This window comes from Lynx canadensis, chromosome A1, assembly GCF_007474595.2.
Source record: "Lynx canadensis isolate LIC74 chromosome A1, mLynCan4.pri.v2, whole genome shotgun sequence".
NCBI lineage: Eukaryota > Metazoa > Chordata > Mammalia > Carnivora > Felidae > Lynx > Lynx canadensis.
Window position 1 is genome coordinate 111,182,357 of NC_044303.2, and position 23,995 is coordinate 111,206,351.

Consider the following 23,995-nt stretch of genomic DNA (forward strand, 5'->3'; position numbering starts at 1 on the left):
AAAACGAGCTTTTGCTTAGGCCACAATCTCCGTCCCTGTTCAAACAAACTGAAGAGAAAACTAGTAAAAGTCTCTCCCGGCCCTCAACCCCTTAAATTTAACTACCAGCTCCAGAAATCTGACCGAGCCTCCGATTCAGGCGACACTCCCACGTGATGCGTTCTAATCGCGTCACAGGGACACGTGGTTCTAGATACTTCGTCCCCTCCCCCTCAGGGGTGGATTGTTGACAACGCTGCCGGCAGTCACGTGACCTTACGTCATCCCACCTCCTTTCCCTGAAATCTCTGGCCCCGGATGCGTCTTTCTGTCCCCACCCGGTCCAGTTTAAACTAGTGAAAGGGGGAGAAACACAATGGCGTTTCAGCTTTGGGATCTCATAATCCACAATCTACATCTCTATATCAGACAGAACTAATTTATCTATTATATCAGGAAGCCAAAATGGACAGAATCCTGCTAAAAACTACAATAACGAGCTCTCATATGCCCCGTACCCTTTTCCCACACCCCTCACTCCGTGGTACTGGCGGAGGGCGGAGGGATCTGGAGGCGGCGGAGGGAGACGTCATTGCAGGGTTGTTTGTGCAGCCTCGGCAGCGGTGGTGACCCACAGTGATTCGGCCGCCGCGCCGGGGGGTGGGGGGGCTGCGCGGGACTCTTTTCTTTCAGACTGACCGCGGGGCAGCTGGGGAGCATGTCGACTCCGGCGCGGAGGAGGCTCATGAGGGATTTCAAGCGGTAAGGCCCCTCACCTTGGCCTGGGTGACGGCTCCTCCCCGTGGCTGTGGGGCTGCTGGGCGGGGATCCGGGACACCTTCCTCTCCTAACCCTAAGAGGGCCGACTATGGGCCCAGTGGAACCGACGGAAATCCATTCCCCGTTCGCACTCCCCATCCTTCCTTCCTCGCTCTTCCTATTGAAGAAATTTTGATATCCCCTCCCCCAAAAGTAAAAAGATGGCTATGGACTATCCTAGGATGCCCCCGCTGCTCACTTGGGTCAGCTGCCGACGTCTGGCCCAAGAGTTCAAGCCTCATTCCCCCCGCCCCTGCACCCTGCGGTGCCTCGTCCCCCAAAAGCGAACCCTTGCAGTCTTTTTCCCTGCTTGTTGCACCAGTTAGTTTTGCTGGATGGCCCTGCGGTCTTCTCTGAGGGGCAGGGTTGGGACGAAAATTGCCCCCCCTCATTCTTTCTGCAGTGAGGGTGGGGTCTGCAGCGCGAGGTCCGGAGGTTAGTAACCCATCCTCCGAAACCCGACTCCCCCTCGCCCGCCCGAAAGGACCTTGAGAACTGGCTTAGAGACCTGGGACTCGGGCTGGCAGCCCGGGCTGCCAGTGCCTTCTGGAACTCAGCTCTGTGGCTTGGCGTATAAAGCCCTATCTATAGCCTCCAAAGTCTGGAAAAATGCCTTCCTTGAGACTGGCGCTAACATGATACTCCCTGAGCCTCCTTTTGTAAAATAGGGTTTTGTTAAGAGGTGTTGGGGTTAGTGAGGAAGAAGTGCTTTTTTCTCAGTTGTTTACCTTTGATACTTGGAGGTACGGGGGAAAAAAACGGAAAACTGCACTAGATCCACTGCATATTTTTAAGGGATTTTCTGGGGAGACCTGCCCTGGTTGAGACAAAATATCCAGTAGCTGCTCAGGAAGTAACCTTTCAATTTCGTCATTAGAAAGCCATAGGTGAGGCATTTGGAAGCCATTGTTTTGAGCTTTGGATAGTTTATCATTGAATATATTCTAATTTAGCCGTTTACCTTTGGTGGACATGAAGCAGCATAATTCCTTTAATGGTTCTGGTCATCGTGGCTTAATCAGATTGACTGAAAAGAACTATTTTTATGTAGACTAATTTGAAAGTATGTTACCTGATAATCACTACAGATTTATGTCTGTATATAAAATGTCTCCCTTATTTTTTTATTGAAATGACAGTCTGTACAAGGAGGTGCTCTGTTTGGTGCAAAAGTTGTCTTCTGAAACTTAAAACCAGATTTCACGTTCCGGTGATTGAAACCCAAATAATAAAAGTTCAGCTCCTTTCCATTGTTACTCTGGTTTCTTACTGCACTTTTCTGTTTAATTCTGAGTTGAACACATGGCACCTTTGGTAGTTTTCCAAGGGCTTCATGTTACAAGAATTTGATTATGACATGCTGGAAGGTAGCTTTGTATTGAGTCTCTTGATAATGAGAGATAGATTTAGCTATATTGCAGGTCTTTAAAATAGGGATTGATGAAAAAATCTAATTGAAGCTTGATTTCTTTAAAGGCTGTTGCTAATTGAAACAAATGAGATAAAGCTACTCTCCTGCCTAACACTAGTTTCCTGATTAAATTGAATATAAATGTTTTCAGCCATTTAGTGTTTGCCTTGAGGGTCCTTTTGGGGGGGGTGCTGTTGCACAGGTAGCTGTGGTTAGGACTCACACAGTCACAGCATGTTTATGGGAGCAAAATTGATGGTGCATAAAAATATTTTTTGCATTGAGGGCTTTTAATTTTTGTTGTTGATGGCAGTCTGTACTTATCAGTTCTCGAAGATGTCTTAACTTTGAACCTTGATATTTGAGGAGGGATGACTCCAAAGCCCTTTGGAATTTTAGATAATTTGAAGACGTATTTAATAAGTATATACCTGTTAAGTTTTTTTTTTTAAATCCTATGGTTTATTACACCTCGGCACAAGAACAAGGAGATGGATTTAGTTTGTATTAGAGTAGATTGTACAGACCACAGGAGTTCTGTTTGGCCTTCTTAGTGACTTAAAGTTGTTCAACTTTGGAAATTACTACTCTGGATTTCTAGATTGCAAGAGGACCCACCTGTGGGTGTCAGTGGCGCACCATCTGAAAACAACATCATGCAGTGGAATGCAGTTATATTTGGGTGAGTGGAAAGGTATAACAAATGATAGGTGTAGTAATTCTTTTTAAAAAGTGAATGTATCGACTAGGGAAAGAGAGACTGAAGTGGAACTAAGGAATCTTACAGAAACTGCAAAGTAAATTAGAAAAAAAACCTGCCAATAAGTGTTTTTGTAGTTATGTAAAATTATTTGCATTGGTGTTACTGTCTGTGACTTTCTAATCCCTTTGGGTTTTACCTGATAAAAATATCATTCGAAACTAAATGAGCAAAGGTAAATTATTTTGTACAAAGTGTACCAACAAGTGTTTATGGTTGCATTCTTTGGTAACTAAAAAAGCTAGGAATAAAAAATACTGACAAGTTGGAGTGTGGTAAGAATTTAAATAAAAATGTCTCACACCTTGGTGTGAAATAACTGGAGCCTTTTGAGAAGCGGTTTATGTTTTATATATTATATGTATTGCGTATATGCTTCTTAATTTAGAATTTTAATATGCTTTCTTTTGTTTTCCTGGATTTGATCTTTTTTCTTTCATACTTTTTAAACTTGGGTTTTACACTCAAACTTTAAAGGAATACCTTCATAAACAATTCTGAGTTGCAATGAGTTGTAAGAGTTCATGTTAAAAACTAGTGAAAACAATGAGTGTAGTTCGCTCTTTTAAAGGAAAGAGATTAAATTCAGACTAACATGCTTTGAGATCCTGAATGCCTTGAAAGAACTAATTAAACTTGATAGTGCTGCTTATGAAAGATGAAATTGGCATAAGGAGGCAGGGAAGAGATTTGAGAAAAAAAAGTATCTTTCTTGGTTTACATCAGTTCTGTCTAGCTGTTTGGAACAAGAGCTTTACTGGGAATCACTGGTGTTACAGTTATCTTTAAAAGTGATTTCCATCTTACTGATGTAAATTGAAAATATGACTTTTTCTTTTAAGACACTGGTTGATATTTATGAACTTAATTCTTTTTCTACTAAGGTTGTGATCCCCCCCCCTTTTTTTTTAATTTAAAACCAGCCTAAAATGAAAACTTCGAAAATAGTTACCCTGTATGCCTACATCTCTAAAAAACTAGGGCTAACATGACAGTGAACTAACACTATCTTTAAAACTTCACAAATCACTAGAATGAGCCCCTCCTTCTCTGAGTTTATCCTTTTCACTCTTAAAAATCAGGAAAAGGCAGAATGAAAACATCTTTTAATCAAAAATCTTCTTGTTTTCAGACCAGAAGGGACACCCTTTGAAGATGGTAAGTCATTCTCATTATGTTTTCTGTAATATTAGGACACTGCTTTTTAAGCAGGAAGTTGTAACAACAGCATATCTAATTTAAAACTATTTTCTGTCATTATTAGGTCATACTAAAACTAGGGCTGAGAAGTCATAGTTTATAGAGGACTTTCTTTCCAAGTCACTTTGATCACTATCCATTGCAAGTTCTTTGTTTTACTTTGGTATTTGGCTGTAGAACTATAGGCCTAGTTGGTAGGTTAAAGGAGGATAATTGTGCACTTTTTTGGGGGGGGGGGGGGCGGTGGGGAGAGAGAATCCCAAGCAGGCTTCACACTGTCAGTGCGGAGCATGATGCCAGGCTCGAACTCATGAACTGTTGAGATCGTGACCTGAGCCAAAATCAAGAGTTAGATGCTTAACCTGATGAGCCACCCAGGCGCCCTTGGTGCTTTTTTAACATTGGTATCTATGCTGATGGGGTGTTGAGCTGAAATTGCTCTTAAACACACATAGCTGGGGCACCTGGCTGGCTCATTCAGTAGAGCATGCGAATCTCAATCTTGGGGTTATAAATTTGAGCCCCATGTTGGGTGTAGAGATGACTTGATAAAAATAAAATAAGAAATCTTTTAAAAAATGGCTGCCAGTAGTTTCACACATAGCTAGCATTTGACATACATAAATAGGATTCTGCATGATCACTTGTCTCTTAAATTTAGTATTTTCACCAAGACCCAGGTCCTTAGATTTTTCCCTAAGTATAGCATGGATATTAAGAATTGTTGAACAGGTTTGTTTTAATTATCAAAATGGCTTCAGAATTAAGCCATTGAAGATAATTTGCACAGATATACTGATGCAGTACTGTTTTTAAAGAGAGAACCTGAATGCCGGTAGGGGAAATGGTTAAGTAAATTATGATATATCTAGATTCTAGAATATTATGTACCCGTTAAAGAATAAGGTAGATCTGGACGTACATTTCAAGACACAAAAAAAGTTTCAGAATAACATATATTGTATTACATTTTTACTAAACATATACATGCAGGTGTGTGTGTATTAAAGGGTTTTACACCACACTGTTACCAGTGGTTACTTCTGGGTGGGGGTAAAGAATTGAAGAAAAGGACTTAAGGACTTCAGCTTTTTACACTTTATCAGGAGGTTCTCAGGGCTCCCTTAAAGTCCCTGAAACTGTTTCACGGATACCTTGTGATCAAAACTGTCTGTTTATACCAGGGTGTCTGGTATGTGTCCAGAGTTAAGTGTCCAGCTCTTAATTGCGGCTCGGTTCATTATCTCTTAGTTCATGAGATTTGAGCCCCCCATTGGGCTCTGCGCTGACAGAGATTGGGATTCTTTCTCTCCCTCTCTCTTTGCCCTTACCACACTCACTTTCATTCTTTCTCTCTCAAATAAGTAAACATTTAAAAAAATTGCATACCACTAGTGAGGCACTATTTGCCTTTTTTATTCTATTCAAATTGGTACTAGTGGTACAAAACCTTTAGTAGTTATAAGTGGACCTGTGCAGTTTAGCATCTTGGCACAAATCAAGATGGTGGCTCTATACTGTACTAATAGTCATTACATTCTTTTTATTTAAGAAATAAATGTATTTTAAAGATTTTAATTTTTAAGTAATCTCTACATCCAAAATGAGCCTGGAACTCCCCACTCTGAGATCAGGAGTTGCATGCTCCATCAGCTGAGCCAGCCAGACACCCCATATTCTTTGTAATTTATTGATTGAGGCGGAGACAGAGAGGGAATCCCAAGCAGGCTCTGTGCTGACAGAATGGGGCTCGAACCCAGGAACAGTGAGATCATGACCTGAGCCAAAGTCAGGAGTCATTCACTTAACTGACTGAGCCACCCAGGCAACCCATTGTTGTTGGCGTTTTTTGGTTTTTTTTTTTTTAATTTTTTTTTTCAACGTTTTTTATTTATTTTTGGGACAGAGAGAGACAGAGCATGAATGGGGGAGGGGCAGAGAGAGAGGGAGACACAGAATCGGAAACAGGCTCCAGGCTCCGAGCCATCAGCCCAGAGCCTGACGCGGGGCTCGAACTCACGGACCACGAGATCGTGACCTGGCTGAAGTCGGACGCTTAACCGACTGCGCCACCCAGGCGCCCCTATTCTTGGCGTTTTTTAAAGAGATGTGCTGTTTATTACTTTTTTTAATCTTTATTTAAATTCAAGTTAATTTCTTCTGTGATTTTAAAAGTTACCAATTTCACTTAAAATCATCTTGATGACAAAAAAAGATACATCTTGGTAAAAAAAAGTAAATATTAATACTATTGAATTTTGAACCTTGGGGTGCCTGAGTGGCTCATTGTTACACATCCGGTTCTTGATTTTGGCTCAGGTCTTGATTTTAGGGTTGTGAGATCAAGGCCCATGTAGGATTCTGTGCTGGGCCTGGAGCCTGCTTGAGATTCTCTTTCTCTGCCTCCCTCTTCCTCTCTCCCCCCTCCCCTCCCCCCTCCTCTCCTTCCTTCTATCTCCCCCTCCCTCCTTCTGTCTCCCTCTCCCTCCTTCTGTCTCCCTCTCCCTTCTCCTCCTTCCCTCTCAGCCCCTCCCCCGCACCCCCCCCCACTCTGTCTCCCTCTCAAAAAAAAAAAAATTCTGACCCTTTAGTATACATTTTTAAAATCTTCTGTGTGATTAGGTGGGAAGTATGCATAAAACACTTCTGTGACAATTGTCTGGAAAAAAAGCACTTGAGCAGTTGTCAGAGTTGCAACATAAACTGCTTTTCTTCATGGAGCATTTCTACTTGAATGAATGACTGAGAGACGAACTGTCATAATTTAGATTTGACTGTATGGCAGACATACTTAAAAGTGATGAAGTGAACTGTACTTCAAGACTTCTCTGATAAGATCAGTAGGTGGTTACCTAATTGTGATTTGTTTTTTGATAGTATATAATGAAATGTGGCAGAATTTACATTTGTATAAGTCTGTATTTTTTTGAGTTACTAATGTATGATACTAGAAAATTATGGATGAATAAAAGATTTATGCACTGTGCAACAGATTTTAGTGTAACTGATGCAAAACGTTTATTGATACGGTTTCAGATTCTACATTGCAATTAACCTTTAAAACCCTACCAGTTCTTTAGTAATCAAAAAAGAATATCTACAACTATCTGAAAAAACAATGAAAATACTCTACTTTTTCATTTACTGATTTTATGAAGCCTGATTTGCTTCCTATCCCTCAACCAAAACAGCATATTGTAACAGATTGCAGAAGTAGCTAAGAAAATCCAGCTGTCTTCTGTTAAAGCCAATCATTAAAGAGACTTGCAGAATTGTAAAACAGTGCTACACTTCTATCTTTGGAGGGGGGGAGATAATATTATTTTTAATTCAATGTGTAGGTTACACATATACTTAGGTTTCATACTTAGGTTAATGTGTAGTGAGTTTACAGTAATTAATATTTAAAATTTTTCTGAGTTGGGGGAGCCTGGCCGGCCCAGTCATTAGAACATGTGACTTTTGATCTCCAGGTCAAGACAGTTAGAGCCCCATATTGGGCATAGAAATTACTTCCAAAAATTTTTTAGTTCAATCCTCTAATACAAGAAATACTGATAGTTAGAGACACCTGGCGGGCTCAATCAGTAGAGCATGCAACTCTTGATCCAGGGTTGTAAGTTTGAGCACATGTTGGGTGTAGAGATTGCTTAAGCAAAAAATCTTTAACAAAAAAAAAAAAAGAAACACTGATAGTTAAATCCAGTGGCATGCTGGAAGCAGTTTGTACCAGCTGATTCATGAGAACAGAATGTTAAAAACTGGGGGAATTGTTGCAACCTAGTTACTAAAGAGCCAATATTTTTAAATGAAATTATTTTTCATTTTTGGTGGAAATATATAAAATGGTATGCTATCACATGTATCTGTCCCCATCTTAACAATCAGTTGACTTCCCATTGGAAGCATGGCTGTGGTTGGGAATACGAGTATAAAGGGGTCCTGAGACTCCATAAGGTAGGGGAAAATCTTGAAAATAGCTTTTCTAGGGGCACCTGGGTGGCTCAGTCAGTTAAGCATCCGACTTCAGCTCAGGTCATGATCTCACGGTTCGCGTTGGGCTCTGTGCTGACAGCTCAGAGCCTGGAGCCTCCTTGGGATTCTGTGTCTCCCTCTTTCTCTGCCCCTCCCCCATTCATGCTCTGTTTCTCTCTGTCTCAAAAATAAATAAACATAAAAATTTTTTTTTAAAAAGCTGTTCTGTATTTGTGTAGCCTGAAATTTTTACATTATACTTTTTTTAATAAAACTGTAAACTTTCAAAATACATTATTAGATATAAGGCTCCCTTCACCATTTAACTGTACATTTCATAATACCTCGATTCAGAATATGAAATAGATAACACATTTGATTTTGCTTTTATCTTTGACCTACCTAATCCCAAATTTCCAAATGGCAAAAAAAAAAAAACAAAAACGTAAAAGAGAGGTTATGTACTAAATACATAAAGGTAAAATACAAGATAGAATAAATAGAAGAAAGGATTTTTGTTTTGCTTTTTAAAACTGCATTGACGAATTAAGGGAAGAACCTTGTAGAAACATCTGGAATGGTTTAAACTTCTATTGACTTCATTAGGAATAAGGCTCAATTTACAGAGTATTATAAATACTCAAGGGTTGTAGGTGGAATGCCTCTTCAACCTTCGGGAAAATTTCCTCAAAATAAAAAACTGGATAGTATATAAACAGAAAAGTCTAGGAAGACAAAACCACTAGTAATGGTTATTTCTGCATAATAAATTTGGAATTGGAATTGAGGGTTCTTAGTACACTGTGAACAGACTGACTTTGTTAGAAGTGCATAATTTTTTTAAAAGCCTATGCTTGTACTTACCATAAAATACTGCTTTACAAGGTGTACCACTTTGGTCTGTAACCTAAAGTAGGCAGTTACACTAACACTAGTGATTCTTGGCATATTTAAGTGAACAGATTCATATGGGGCAGAAGAGACCTTTCAAATTAGTGTCCATGCCTCCAGTCTAAGTCATTTGTTGTGTGGTAGTTACCCCCTCTCACAATCCTTTGGCATACACCCCTCTAAGCTATAATAAACTAGCTGTAGTTCCCCAAATGTACATTTTAAACTTTGGTAGCTAGGGCCAAATTGCCTTCCAAAAGTATGGCAGTTAACATTCCCACCGATAGCACTTGAAAGTGTGTGTTCCCAAGTGCTTGCCAATGTTGTGTGTTAACCAGTCTAAGGTAAATCAAAGTGTTTTTAGTGTGTTTTATGTACTAAGCCAAAATTGACAATTTTTGTGTGGTTGTGCAAAAACGCCAGTATTGGGTTGGGGATTCATTGATGAAGAGATTAAAAATTTTGCTTGTCTTTACTATAATTATTTTGGTTTGTTTTCTATCTAGGTACTTTTAAACTAGTAATAGAATTTTCTGAAGAGTATCCAAATAAACCACCAACTGTTAGGTTTTTATCCAAAATGTTTCATCCAAATGGTAAGTAACATTTTATTACACTTCACAAATGATGAGGGGAGGGGGGAAAGAGTGGCAGTGGCTTCCTTCCTGTTAGGCCTTCCCTTCTACTTCTCACTTCTAGATGTTGCTTCCATGTCAGTATTAGCTATGGTTTTGTATCCTGGAATCTTTAGAAGGTTCCAAATTTCAAGTAAAGTTGTTTTGTTTTAATATTTCTGATTTTAAAATAATATCCTTTTTACTCTTTTTTAAGAGAGGTGCTTTTTTTTTTTTAAGTTTATTTATATTTAGAAAGAGCATGAGGAGTGGGGCAGGAAAGAAGGAATCCCAAGCAGGCTCTGCATTGTCAGCACAGAGCCCAGTTTCAGACTGTGAGATCATGACCTGAGCTGAAACCAGCTGGACTCTTTAATTGACTGAGCCACCCAGGTGTCCCTAAAATAATACCTATTTATTTGTAGAAATGTGAAAGATACCAAAAATAATTTGTTGCTTAAAATTTAGCTTTTAAATAATCAAGTGCTTGTTCAAAACTGAGATTGTTCTATATAATTTTTTATATAGATACTGTGATATAATTTTTATATAGATATTTAGGTACTGTGAGTACCTTACTATTCTTTTACATCCTTTTTTTTTTTTTTTTAATTTACACCCAGATTAGCATATAGTGCAACAATGATTTCAGGAGTGGATTCCTTTAATTCCCCTTACCCATTTAGCCCATCCCCCCTGCCACAACCCCTCCAGTAACCCTCAGTTTGTTCTCCATATTTATGAGTCTCTTCTGTTTTGTCCTCCTCCCTGTTTTTATATTATTTTTGTTTCCCTTCCCTTATGTTCATGTTTTCTTTTATATCCTTAATGGCTGCAGAATGTTTTATGAGGTTGCCATAATTTATTTAATGTGTCCAGTTGGTGATTTTCAGTTTATAATTTATTTATTTTTAAAGTTTGTTTATTTAGAGAGAAAGTGAGGGAGGGGCAGGGAAAGAGGGAGTGAGAGAATCCCAAGCAGGTTCTGCGCTGTGAGCCCAGAGCCCAGTGCAGGGCTTGAATTCAAGAACTGTGAGATAATGAACCGAGCGAGATCAAGAGTCAGATGTTTAACCAACTGAGCCACCCAGGCACCCCAGTTGGTGACAGCAGAACCTGACTTGGGGCTCAAACTCCTGACTGTGAGATTGTGACCTGAGCCAGAATCCAGAGTAGGATGCTCAAGGGACTCAGCCACCCAGGTGCCCCTTAAATAGCACTTTGAACATTCTTGAAAACCTTCCCAAATACCCATACTGTTGTTATAGAATATAAGCTTTTACAAGTGGGATTATTGGGTCAAAGATACATATGTTTTCAAGGCTTTTTTAAATACAGTTTTCCATTTTTTCTGTATTCCTATTTTCACTTGTAGAAATTACTGTTTTCCATAAATGATTGCTGAGTGACTCTTTATAATTAAATTTGCTCTTCTGTGATCTCTTATTTATTTCAAATATATGTATATTCCTGGATTATAAATTACAGTATGAAAGATTTAAGTTTTCTTTTTTATAACCTTTGTTCATTTAAATTTGGTCTTCTCCATCAGTTCACTTAATTCCAGAAGGAGTCACTTAACATTTATTCCACTTTTATCTTAGACTTGTTATCGAATCAAATTCACAATGTGGTAAGAAGGCTCTGTAAATCAAAGTGGGAAACACTGTATAATGTGCAGGGGGTGGTGGTGGTCTATGTGTGTAAGGTGTGTAGTATTTTCAACCTTAGGGAAACATGTATTAGATTATTTCTCATCCCTTTGTATTAATAACATGGTTTCCCTTTTTTCTTTTATCAGAATTTTTTTTTCAGTTTATTTATTTTGATAGAGCAGGAAAGGGGCAGAGAGGGAAGGAGAGAGAGAGACAGAGACAGAGACAGAGAGAGACCCAAGCACGCTCCACAGCGGCAGCATGGAGCCCGGTGTACTCAAACTCCCCAACCATGACCTGAGCCAAAGTCAGATGCTTAACTGAACCACCCAGGCACCTTAGTATTTTATTAACTTTCTGGTCTACTTTTTAAACATCTTTATTTGAAGTATAATTCATGTATCATGCTATTCATTCATTTAAATTGTACAGTTCAGTGGATTTTAGTATATTCACTGAGTTATGCAGCCATCACCATAATCACGTTTAGAACATTTTATCTCTCCCCCAAAAAAATCCCATGACAATGAGCAGTCCTTCTTCTTTGTCCCAGCACCCCAGCCCTAGGCAGTCATATTTTTTGTCCCTATGTATTTGCCTGTTCTGGACATTTCATTTAAATGAAATCCTATAATTCACGTGGGCTTTTTGTAGCTTTCAGCTAGCATAGTTTTCAGGGTTCATCGATGTTTTAACCGTACTTCCTTTTATTGCTTCAAGTGAGATTTCATTTTATGAATATACTGTATTTTGTTTATCCATTTATCATTTGATGGATGTTTGTGGCTTCTGGTTTACTTTTGGATTACTTTAAATAGTTACTACTTTAAAACTTAATCTATACTTAAGTGTTTTGTTGTGTAGACTTGCCAAGTTTGATGTTCCTGTAGGATAGATAGTAAGCCACTGACTAAGCTGCTTTAAAGCAGAGAGTTAAATCTGATCTAAAGCTAAAAAGTAGACGTAGCTAGCACACGGATGGTCATTGACGCCATGAGAGTGGATAACATTGCCCAGAGGGTGTATACAGGGCAAGAAGGAAGGGGATGGAGATTAGAACCCTGAGAAATGACAGCATTTATGTATAATTTGCCCCTCTCCCCAAAAAAGCCTCACTATTCTTATCTTTATGTGGAGTGATCTGGCTGGCTCCATGAAGTTTTCCAAAGTTTGGCAGTATCTATAACATTTAAACGCATTTACCCTTTATCAAGACAGCAGTTCCACTTGTGGAAGTTTATCATGTAGACATATAGTCTCACAAGTGTTCACTGGGGTGCCTGGGTGGCTCCGTCAGTTAAGCATCCTACTCTTGATTTTGACTCAGGTCCTCATCTCACACTTCATGAGTTAGAGCCCCGCGTTGGGCTCTGCACTGATGGCATGGAGTCTGCTTAGGAGTCTCAAAATTAAAAAAAAAAAAAAGAAAATTATGTTCATTAATTCACATACAGTTTAAGAGGGGAAAAAACCTCCCAAATGTTAAAGACTTAAAACGTTTTAATCACTTGGTTTTCATTTTTTATGAAAGGAATGCATACTCGTTTTAAAAATAAATCATAAAATACAAGAAAAGGTAAAAGACAACAAGACCCTTTATAATCCTGTGATTTACAGATAGCCCATACTTACATTTTGGCATTTAGTCTTACAGATGTTTTTGTGACTACACATATTCCAAATGAAAAAATTTAAATATTTTGTAAATTCTTTACAAAATTTATTGTAAATTTTTACCACATTTGGAATCTTATTGGGGCATCTGGGTGACTTCATCGATTAAGCTTCAACTATTGATACCAGCCTAGGTCATGATCTCACAGACATGAGATTGAGCCCTGTGTCAGGCTCCATGCTGAGTGTGGAGCCTGCTTGGGATTCTCTCTCTTTCAAAATAAGTAAATATTTTAAGAAATAATAAATAAAAATAGAAACTTATTAACATATCATGTATGTCTTTGTATATCATTAACTTAGAGTGGATATATAAGTTTTTTTTTTAAGAGCTTTATTTAAGGAATTTAGAAATAGGGAATTTAAACAGATTCAACTCTGAAACTCTTCTGATGAAAAGGTGCAAAATAAGAAAACACTGATTTTTCTGTGAGACAGGGTTTAGTAATTAATGTTCACAACTTCTGATGGGGCCAGGCATTCTATTTGTAGTAAAGATTTCTCTTTAACTGTTAAGTATGATAAAGTTAATATGTAACCAGTTTTAGTGTTGTCTTTGCAGTGTATGCTGATGGCAGCATATGTTTAGATATCCTTCAGAATCGATGGAGTCCAACATATGACGTATCTTCTATCTTAACATCAATTCAGGTAAGTGTGTGTTAGAATGCATCATGATTTTTCAAGATTGTGCGGGATATAGGCAGCTTCTTTTGGAGCACTCTAAAGACCCAAGTGAGCAAACTAAGCTTCCCAGCACCCAGGTAACCAATGGCACAGCTTGGATAAAATCCCATGATTTTTAGACAGTTGGTCTGCTTTTTTTTGTTAGTGACCACACTGGACCAAATCCATGGTCATTTTCCTGATCCTTGTGTAAACAAAGTGTTCTCACAGGTCAAGCATGAGTTGTGCCCAAGAAGCATAGCCAGAGGATGTGGAGAAGGAAGAAAACTCTTCTTGGAGATAGAGAAAGATGATTGCTTATTACAAACCATAGGGACCTCAAGAAACTGCCAAGTGCAGAGAAGCAGTGTTGAGTATGAATATGTTATCCCATCCGAGAAATTGTTTAAAAAAAAGAAGAAGAGGGGCGCCTGGGTGGCGCAGTCGGTTAAGCGTCCGACTTCAGCCAGGTCACGATCTCGCGGTCCGGGAGTTCGAGCCCCGCGTCGGGCTCTGGGCTGATGGCTCAGAGCCTGGAGCTTGTTTCCGATTCTGTGTCTCCCTCTCTCTCTGCCCCTCCCCCGTTCATGCTCTGTCTCTCTCTGTCCCAAAAATAAATAAACGTTGAAAAAAAAAAATTTAAAAAAAAAAAAAAAAGAAGAAGAAGATAGTGTTAACCATCTGCCAAAGCACTCTGGTGGGTTCAGAGTTGACCTTGAATGAAAGTTTTGGAGAGAGGTGGACTGAGGGGTATTTTAGTTTATGTGGATTTCATAGGATCACAATTAAATTTTTGCTTGAGACATTTTTAAAGCTTTTTCTATCACATTTCTTTTTAATTCAGATCATTTTATAAACATTGTTTTCAGCTATTTCTATTTCTTGGCTAATGGTTTCAGTATGTTGAAGAATACTCTTTTCAAATTTCCTTGAAATTAGAGGTCTTAAGACAATTGAGAACTATGAGTTTTGGAAGTTTAAGTTTTCTCGCATCAGGAAAGTTATTACAGTGATCAGGCCATTTCTGAAACTATTTAAGACCTAAAAATACAGAAGATCTATCTGCCATTTAATTAGTGAATAATTTGTTGTTTTGTACAACTCCTATGCTCCATATCTAACCCACGTTAATGTAAAGAATAACTTTGCAAATCTTTTTTTTCTTTTCTGTCTTTCCATCTAGTCTCTGCTGGATGAACCGAATCCAAACAGTCCAGCCAATAGCCAGGCGGCACAGCTTTATCAGGAAAACAAACGAGAATATGAGAAAAGAGTTTCGGCCATTGTTGAACAAAGCTGGAATGATTCATAATAGACATCTGGTCTGTTAATTTTTTTCATCATTGTTGTGTATAATTTACCTCTCAGTAGAAAGGCTAACACATTTTAAGTGCCACAGGTTTTAAGGATTCTGCAGAAAAAAAAAAAGTCCTTCAGTTTAGACCTACAAAAGCTTGTGTATCTTGATTAATGTACTTTTTATTGCATGGTGTGAACTAAGTTATTGCTTACATAAATTTGTAATATATCCTGTTTGTATTTTTTTCCAAGTGTATAATGTTGGTGTGGAGTTTTCATGACAGAATAATACACATTTTGTAAATCTGTACTTTTTTCAAATATTGAATGCCTTATTTTTGAATTCTTTAGATTTTTAAATTGGAGAAAAGCACTTAAAGTTTTTTATATATGAATATTACATGTAAAGCTGTTAAAATACATAACTTCAGTGCAAGAGACTTTGTCACTTATTTCCTTATCTGTGTAGGAGGGGTTAATAAGTCTCTAGCTCTCCCATCAATTGATAGTTTCATTTCCAATTTCAAAAGAACAGATTTATATTTTATCAAGAAATTCTTCAAATTTGATTCTAAACACCAATTATAATTTCACATTTTATTTTGAATGAATGAAACTATATCAGTTTCACTTGAGCAATCATAGACATAACTGGTTTGATTCTGTCCCACTCTGTATTTAGGCCACTTGTTACTGTTTCTTCCTGCACTATTTACTGTTAAACTGTACCTTTTGCAATTTCACAGTTTGTACCTCTACCGTGAGGATTCGGCACCTCTACCTGGAGCACAGAGCTAATGCAATTTATTTTGCTGCTTGATAGCACTTTAAAAATTTTTTGATAAAGTAAAACTGTAAACACTTATCAAAACCCATGCCCCACTATTAACACTGAATAAGATTTGATTGCATTGGTTTAGCAAGGCAGATATTTGGAAAGAATCTTGGTGTAACTTAAAATATTTGAAAACTGCCTTTTAATGCAATTGCGTATCTGTTTATTCTGGAAAATTGTTTTAATACCAGGGCCTGCTGAGTTGCATTCTCTTGTGGAGATTTTTTTTTTTTTTTATCTCCTAAGTTGTATAAAAGTTGTACTGCATCTTAGTTTACTGGATAAATTTAAAACACAGTATTGTAGAAAGCTAATACAAAGCTATCCTATGCCTTCAAATAGCACAGAAAATGGAAAATATACAAGTAAATTCTGTTGAACCACCTGTGTAGTCTTTCTAGTTCAGTTAAAACAGCTATTGAGTAACCCCAGTAGTTTCTTGTCCTATTCTTACCAGCTTAGTAAGCTAGTAGCTGCTTCTCTGTTGGAAGACTGTAGGATAGCAATATGTACAGCTTCTATTTATTAAGCAAAGTTTAACACTGGAAGGATGTTTCCCTTTAAAAGTTATTACTTGGCAAATTTTGGAGTAAGTATGATCTTAGGAAGCTTTTCATACAAATGAGAGTCCACTCACTGGAATTAATGGCCAAAAAAAAAAAAAAAAAAGTCTAAAGGTACTTTTTGCTCATATCAAATGTGTGATGCTTTCATATTCAGCTCTCAGACAAATTATAGTTTCCGTAGACATTACTCCAGTGACTGACTGACTCTTATTTTAAATACACAGTAGGTATGAGAGTCTCCCCTCTTATTTCATTTAATGCTATTTGGTTACTGCTTCAAAATCTATTTTTACCTTAATCTGTTTTCCTCTTCCCATCTAAAATTGAAACATTTCAGGTGTTGATAATTATAAGAGGGTTACATCTCACTTTGCAGGGAGTCTGTGAGATCCAAGTCCTAAATTCAGCACACACCTAAAACTCCTACCATGAAACTCAACATTCCCAGTAGAGAAAATTCTTAGGAATATTTCTCTCCCAATTACCTCTCAGGTATTTTCTTCAGCCTTGGAACAGAGTCCTATTTCTTTGGTTGAGTACTAGATGAAAACCCTCTATTTATAAGGTTAGATCATACAAAAAAATGTGTAAACTAGGTAAATTTTATAAATGTATGGCAAGAGGCTAGAACTAAGTTACTTATTTTGGTATGAAGTTGGATTCATGCTGAAGTTTAAATGCATTTATGATGCATTTTCCTCTGTAAAAGTACTTTTTTTTTCCATATTTATTTATTTTGGGGGAGAGCGCAGCGGGAGAGGGGCAGATAGAGGGGGACAGAGGATCGGAAGCGGGCTCTGTGCTGACAGTGGTGAACCCGATGTGGGGCTTGAACTCACAAAATGTGAGATCATGACCCGAGCTGAAGTCAAATGCTCAACCGACTGAGTCACCCAGGTGCCAGCACCCTGTTAACATGGAATGCTCTACATGCATGGCATTATTCAAAACACTTCAACATATGATCACTTTCAAACTCACAGTAATCCTGCGAGGGTAGCTAACCAGTATGTTACAGATGAAGAACTGGGTACAGAGAGATAAAGTGACTTGGTCTAGGTCAACCAACTAGCAAGTGATAGAGCTGGGATTTGTACCTGGCCAATCTGGTCTTTTACCCAAGAACTGTACTGCCCCTTAGGAAATATTAAGGAATTAAGTTCACAGTTTTAGAAAATCTATAATACTTTAGTTGATTTAGAATTATGTACATATTTATATCCAGTGAAGAGGTTTTCTTGACCATTATTTTCTACCTCCCCCTTTTTTTTTCTTTTTTGGTAAACAAGTAAAGTCTGGATATAGGAACACTTTCTGCTCTCTGATATAAAAGACTATGACTTAACAATAGAGCACATTTTAACCCCTTCATGGAACTATTCTTGAGTCAGTACTCTCCCCTCCCCAACCACCCAATAAAAAAGTTCCATGAATAACTTCTGAAACTGATGTAAAAATTCTGACTCCTGTAGGTAGAAGGTACTGGAGAAGAAATCTATTAAAGGTGCCTTAGTTAACAGTATTTTGTGCTGAGTAAACAAAGTCTACTTAATTTATTCATTTAGTACTCTTAAGAAAGAACCCCCTGGGGTTTATATAGCAGTTTAGAGTTTTGTTTAAGGTATTTTGATCTCTCAATTCCAGATTTTAAAAGATAGCAATCAACTTGTTAGGTCTTGGTGGTATTTATTACAATTCCTTTCTATTGCATTTAGCAATGCAAAGTCCCAAAGGAATCTCAGTTATGTGAGGATTATTATGTAAATTAAAAAGTCAGTGGTTGCACAGCTATTAAAGGTAAATGAAATTGTCCATAGGGCAAGGGCCTTGTGCCAAGACAGTAGCCCTATTACTTCAGTTCCCATCTAGTTAGGAAAAAACTGAGCTGTTGTCAGCTAAGAGTAAAGATTAGTTACCTTTAATTATTCAAGTATATGACATATTAGAGGAAAGAGATTAGAAACAAAGTTTTACTGTTGAATTTACTTTTTTCTCTGTCCTCTGAAAAAGAAGATACAAGTGCATGTGCCATTCCTCTTTGAGTAATTTCTCCACCTCCCCTATCCCTCAACTGCATTGGTTTAAAACAGTTTTGTTAATAGTGTCTTGAGGTTTGTACATTTCCTGTCATAGCATGGGCTAGGGCTTTTTTTAGTTGGCCAAAAAGACAAATGAGCTGTGCCTTTTGCAAACCTTTTTGAGTATATGACTCCTGTCAGGCTCAACATTAGTGCTCCTTGCTGGTTGAAATCAAGAATCCTGGAAGGAAGGGCTTCAAGCTTCCTCTTTGGCATATGGAGGATTCAGACTTGGGTAAAAAGCCCGAATGGAATGACTTTCAGGAACTGCCAGTGATTTGAGTGCTAAAGATTGGCCACATAATGCTTTTGTTTATCAGTGACTTGTCAGTGATACTTTTAAAAAGACTCCAGAGTGTGTACTGTGCTGAGAAAAAGCAAATAACCTTTTAGTTAGAGAGGTCTTTATATGGTGATGGTGTTGGTTACAAGTATGATGCTTCTGCAGGCTTTTGGGGGGGAGGTTAGCTATCTAAACTCTTACCTGAAAGACTGGGATCCTTAAAGTGCCACGGGGTTGAGTACTTGTCTAGAGGGAACCAGAGCCTATCTCTGAAAGGATCTCCTCAGGCTCCATCAACCTGTACCATTTAGTTGTCATTCTTCCTGGAATGCAGGACGGATTCTGTGGTGTCTTGAAGGCTGCCAAAATGCAAACATAAGAGCACTTAAGGCAGACCTCTTAATGCTGCTTCCTGTCTGAAGCTCAAAGTATAAGTTGCCCTTTCCTTTCCCCCTTTACAAACAAGGCTTTTTGCCAAGAATAGCACAGCCCACCTAATGAATTAGACTAGCTTCCCTCCTGAGTTGGAGAATGTCAAATGCAGAGAGACTTGCAGCTCTTTGGCCTCCGTACAAAGTCATTTTACAAAACTGAGTTAGGAAATTTTTATGTTACTGTGGTGGTGCGAGTACAGAGACCAATAAGAACTGGAAACTTGTCCTGATAACATCCTGGGCAGAGAATAGGAAAAGAATCCACAGAGTCCAGCCCATGTCATCAGCTTCAGCAAAGGCTTGGAATATCACCTCCAAAGGAAAGCTGGATTAGTGACCCTGCTGGGTTTTAGTGGGCTTTGGTTAGAGAACTGTACCTGTACAACACATAAGGCTTTGGTTTCAGGTGGAGACTCCCTGGAACAACAGCTGGAAGGTTGCCTTTAGAATGAAGACTGTCAATCCCAGGGATGGGTACAAGGGATCTTTTGCAAGCCAGAAAGATCAGTGAGAGCAATACTGGGGCCTGATGACGGTGAGGTTGATGGCCCATTTTTTCAGGGAGAAAGTTTCTCTGGCTTTTGTTAGCCCTTACACATCAGTTAGTTGGTGGACTGCCGATTCTTCTGCACAGAGTAGCTTGAGAACACAGTCACCATGGCACCCTCTCAAGACCAACTATGAGGGATCAGGCTATAAAAGCAACAGTACAAGTACAGTTCCAAAGACTGGAATGTAAATCAAATACTAGGAACTCCTTTCCAGACAGCCTCTGGCAGTACATGCACAAGCCTGGGCAGGAGGCCAATAGAACAGCAGAGGACCTCCAGGTTCCAAGCTCCAGATCCTCTGGAGACACTGATTAGCAGGTTTCTGGGTTTTGTTACAAAAGTAGAACACAATCATAAAAAATAATTTGGTAAACACGAAGGTAGAAGGAAGCACGAGTCACTGTGAAGTTGAAAACGGCTGGCTCAAGGGGAAGTGGGGCTGTAGGTGGTGGTCCAAGCCCAACTGTTTGTCATGTGGAGCCTGTAATTCACACCAAGTTTTAAGGAATCTCCTACAGCTTACAGGTGAGACTCAGGCAAGCCTACCATGCAGCCAGTGCTAGAGCAAAGGCCACATTCATGGAGAAAGGAGAACACCCATAGCCTTTGCCGGACATTAAATCAGGGCTGCATGGTTCAGTGCCTGCTGCCATTGAGTTTGTCAGCATTGCTACTGAGTACCTACTGTGTGTTAAGTCACATCTTTGGTTGTACTCTAGAACTTCGACTGATGTGTTCTGCAGCCCTGGGGATGGAGTCTGACCTTGTGGGGGTCATTGTGAGTGCTAATTTTTCTTTTGTGTAAATATAAGTTAGTTGAAACATTTCATATTTTCCCAGTTTGTCCTCAAAGCAAGAGTAGGGTAGGAATGAAGCAGGGAGAACTCACTAAATGCCAGGTACTTAAAGACAAATTTTTCCACTGAATCCTACAATCAAGATCAAAGCAAGAATCATCCCCCACTTTGAAGACCCCTACACTGAGGAGTGAAATAAATCAGGAGGAACTAATTCCCTACCGCTTCACAAGTTCAATTAAATTCTTTCTTTTTTTTTTTTAATGTTTATTTTGAGGGAGAGGGAGAGACAAAATCCCAAGCAGGCCCAGTGCTGTGCTGTGGGCAGGGAGCCCACGCAGGACTCCATCCCACAAACCACGAGCTCATGACCTGAGCCGAAATCAAGAGCTAGATGCTCAACGGACTGAGCCACCTAGACAGGTGCCCCTCAATTAAATATTCTTAATATGAGAAAAAGTCAAAGGGAAAAGAAAATGCAGCCCAACAGTGAGATTGTGATGCTAGCATTCACAGCAAAGCAAGGGCTTTAGTCAGTAGGCCCAAACAGTTCAGGGTCGACCTTATTGTTAACTGCCCTTGCACCAAACCAGGGGAAGACCAAGACCTGCCTCCACATGCCCTCACAGCATTTCTCCCAGGCAAATAGGCCAGAGGGCCATAATCAAGGATATTTTGGGGTCATTTGCCTACTTTTCCTAGGCTGAGAAAGAAGGATGGGACTTGGGCTGGGACTACTTGGGTAATTTCTAAAGAGCCACCCTTGACTGACAGTGGTGTCAAGGAAAAAAGCTCTGGTTCACATGCCCATGTTTAGGATAGATTAAGAATTCTAGCTTCCATCTAATGGGATTTTAATAGTCTCAATTTTTACTTTCTTTTTTGATTCCTAAGGGAATCTGTTCAGGTAATACATTCTTGTTCCCTCCACCTCCTCAGCTAGTCCTCTTGTCTGTGGGCAAGGCTTCAGGCTCACCTCCCTCTGTGATGAGCACATGTGCAAAGGACTCTGCCCCTACTGCTGACATTGTGAGAAAAACTAAACCAAAACGAGAAGGGCAGCCAACACACTGTCACCACTAGGCCTGGGAGTCCCAACTTGCAAGGATCAGAGTAAACTTGGGGAAAGAAACAACCTCCTCTGGTTTGTTTTTCACTTAAATAAATAAATGGATAAATAGGCTCTTTCGCTTCGTTGCCATTTATCTATTTTAATGACAAGCAAGGCAGGAGAGATTCTTTATTTTCCCCAAACAATGTATGTGTGTGTTATCTATATATCTCCATGAGGGCAGAGATTTTTTTAGTGTGCATTCAGTATTCATTGAAAGAAGCAATTTCCATATGACCACAAACCTATTTAAGTTCTAAAACTCTTGCCTCTAAGATTTGTTTAGTCTTAACTCCTACAGAAACAAAAGGTGTCCCTGAACTAGTCAACAATGAGAGTCGTGACTAGATGACAGGATACCTAGCTGACAGTCTCTTTCCAGACAAAAGGGTACCTCACAGAGACTTTAGAGCTGGACAGCAAGGAAACACTTATCTGACATTTAGAATAATGTAAATCTCATTTCAGATCAACAATGTGTTTTCAGTGCCGTTTACTATAAATAGCAAAGGATCAGAGGATGGGCAGTGATAATGATTCCTCCCAGTGCCCATGGAATAGGTAAGCCACAGGTCCACATGGATCCTGGAAAATCCTTGCCTCTGCCAAAGCAGAGAATTTCATCAGCTGGGCTATAGGCTCTAAGGAATATTGGAAAAAGGAATTTTCTGGGTAACATAAAAGGGTGTCATGGTTAAGTGAGCACCCTACACAGTACTGTTATTACTTGCTTCTCACAAGGTCTTGAGACTTAAGTCTTTGACAGGAAAGATACACTCTAGTTATGATAAGGACAGTTTACCATGTCCTTCCTCTTAATCTCATTTGATCCTTACCCCATGTTAGACAGGAATGCACATACCAAGGCAAGTATCTTACAGCAAGCTCCTGTTTCAACACTAAGAGTGGGCTGTTTTACCTACACTACAAGGACTGCTCCAGTGCAAAAATTTAGATTTCTGTGCTACTTTCTATTCCAGAAAAACATAAAGGATGAAATTCTAAAATACTGGTTCATTTTTTAGATGAGAAGAAAAACAGAAAGCTTAAGCTGAGGAAATAATGAGATAACCTATTAGAAAATGGTTATCAGAAAATTTACTTTTGGTTAACTAGAGAAGTTTTCAAAAATAAACTGAAGAAGAATGTTGGGGGGCGCAGCGGGGCGCAGGCATGGAATCTGTGCACAGATTAAGCTTGGTTTATGCAATGGATACATTCCTGACAGGATATTGCTATTTTACTGGGGCATTATATCTTACAGTGGAAATGGGATCCATGATGAGAAACTTGTGAAAGACGCATTAAAGTGAACAGCCCCACTCTGGTATTTCCCACTTTATAATTTGGTTTTTAAACCTCACAAATTTGTACAGGTAAGCAGAAAAGAAAGAGGCTAGGCCATATTTGAGGAAGGGGCTGAGGCTCACTGAGCAGTGGCTTAGCCCTGCAACATCTTCATCTCTGCCACATCCGTCTGGTAGGGATTTCTATGATCTCCATTTCCCAGGTAAGGCCAGGGAGAGACATGGCTGATCCAAAGTTATTCGGAGGTCTTGAGCTCACTTGGTCTACCCTAGTGATCGCTACAGATTAGAGCCACAGGCTGCGCAGAGATGAGTTCCATCCAAGATGTGATGGTTAGCCTTGAGCAGTGAGAGCCTTCCCACTTCTCTGTTGCCAGAGAAATGCTCCCACAGCCAGCTCTCTTCAGCATTTCTGGGTTTTTAATTACCTGAATTTACCAGTAGGTTAAGCTAAGACAGGTTTCACTGTCTTTTTCACCATTACCCTCAATACCAAGCTCAGTGATGAGTGAATCCTGCTGTGACTATTATATTGCTGACCCCAAATGAAGTCCCTCTCTCAGGATTTATGCCTGGATATTGCTTCTTGGCATTTTGGCTAAGATCAAGGGTCGGACTTATGCCTGGAGGTAAGTACTTAATTGTGGGTATTAAATATGAAAGAGAGGGCACCTGTCTGGCTCAGTTGGTAGAGCATGCAACCTTTCATCTTGGGGTTCTAAGTTCAAGCCCCATGTTGGGTGTAGAGGTTACTTAAAAATAAGTCATAAATAAAATCATAAATAAAATGGAAGAGGGAGGGGATAAAGAGCAGATATATTAAATAAAAGAGGGAAATTAATATGAGAACTTCAGAGCAAAACAACATTGCACTAAAGTATTTCTTCAGGGGATATGTGCAAGGCAATCCACGAATATACAAGACCAAAACCCTCAGGGTCCCTCCAGAAAAAGAGAATGTGGGTTTTATTCAGCAGCCTAGGAGACCTTCTAGAGAATCTATAAATCAACTGGCTGCCTGGACCAAGCTGTGGCATCTGGTATCAGTTTTAAAGGCCAGATGCCCTTTCAGAAGTTGCCTCTTCCCATG

General features: G+C 39.2%; 1 protein-coding gene across 4 annotated transcripts; it reads left to right on the forward strand.

The window, feature by feature from the left end:
- The first annotated feature begins 565 nt into the window (after positions 1–565).
- Positions 566–16,158, forward strand: UBE2B (ubiquitin conjugating enzyme E2 B). 4 transcript variants are annotated; one of them, XM_030318333.1, is made up of 8 exons: positions 579–741; positions 2,811–2,891; positions 4,102–4,127; positions 9,542–9,631; positions 13,541–13,629; positions 13,876–14,061; positions 14,300–14,341; positions 14,828–16,158. In XM_030318333.1, exons 1-8 carry the CDS (start codon positions 698–700, stop codon positions 14,954–14,956), a joined length of 687 nt encoding a protein of 228 aa, XP_030174193.1. In that variant the 5' UTR covers positions 579–697; the 3' UTR covers positions 14,957–16,158. The 4 variants fall into 4 exon arrangements, with proteins under 4 accessions (XP_030174212.1, XP_030174203.1, XP_030174193.1 ...); XM_030318343.1 differs by lacking the exon at positions 9,542–9,631 and having other exon boundaries at positions 572–741; XM_030318352.2 differs by lacking the exons at positions 13,876–14,061; positions 14,300–14,341 and having other exon boundaries at positions 566–741.
- Positions 16,159–23,995: the final 7,837 nt, after the last annotated feature.

What these genes read in the sequence shown, in the direction of transcription:
- UBE2B (XM_030318333.1), top strand. Translation starts at nt 698, where the DNA reads ATGTCGACTCCGGCGCGGAGGAGGCTCATGAGGGATTTCAAGCG. An exon ending in TGGAATGCAGTTATATTTGG is followed by an intron (nt 2,892 to 4,101) that starts GTGAGTGGAAAG and finishes TCTTGTTTTCAG; the next exon opens with ACCAGAAGGGACACCCTTTG. An exon ending in CCATCTGCCAAAGCACTCTG is followed by an intron (nt 14,342 to 14,827) that starts GTGGGTTCAGAG and finishes CTTTCCATCTAG; the next exon opens with TCTCTGCTGGATGAACCGAA.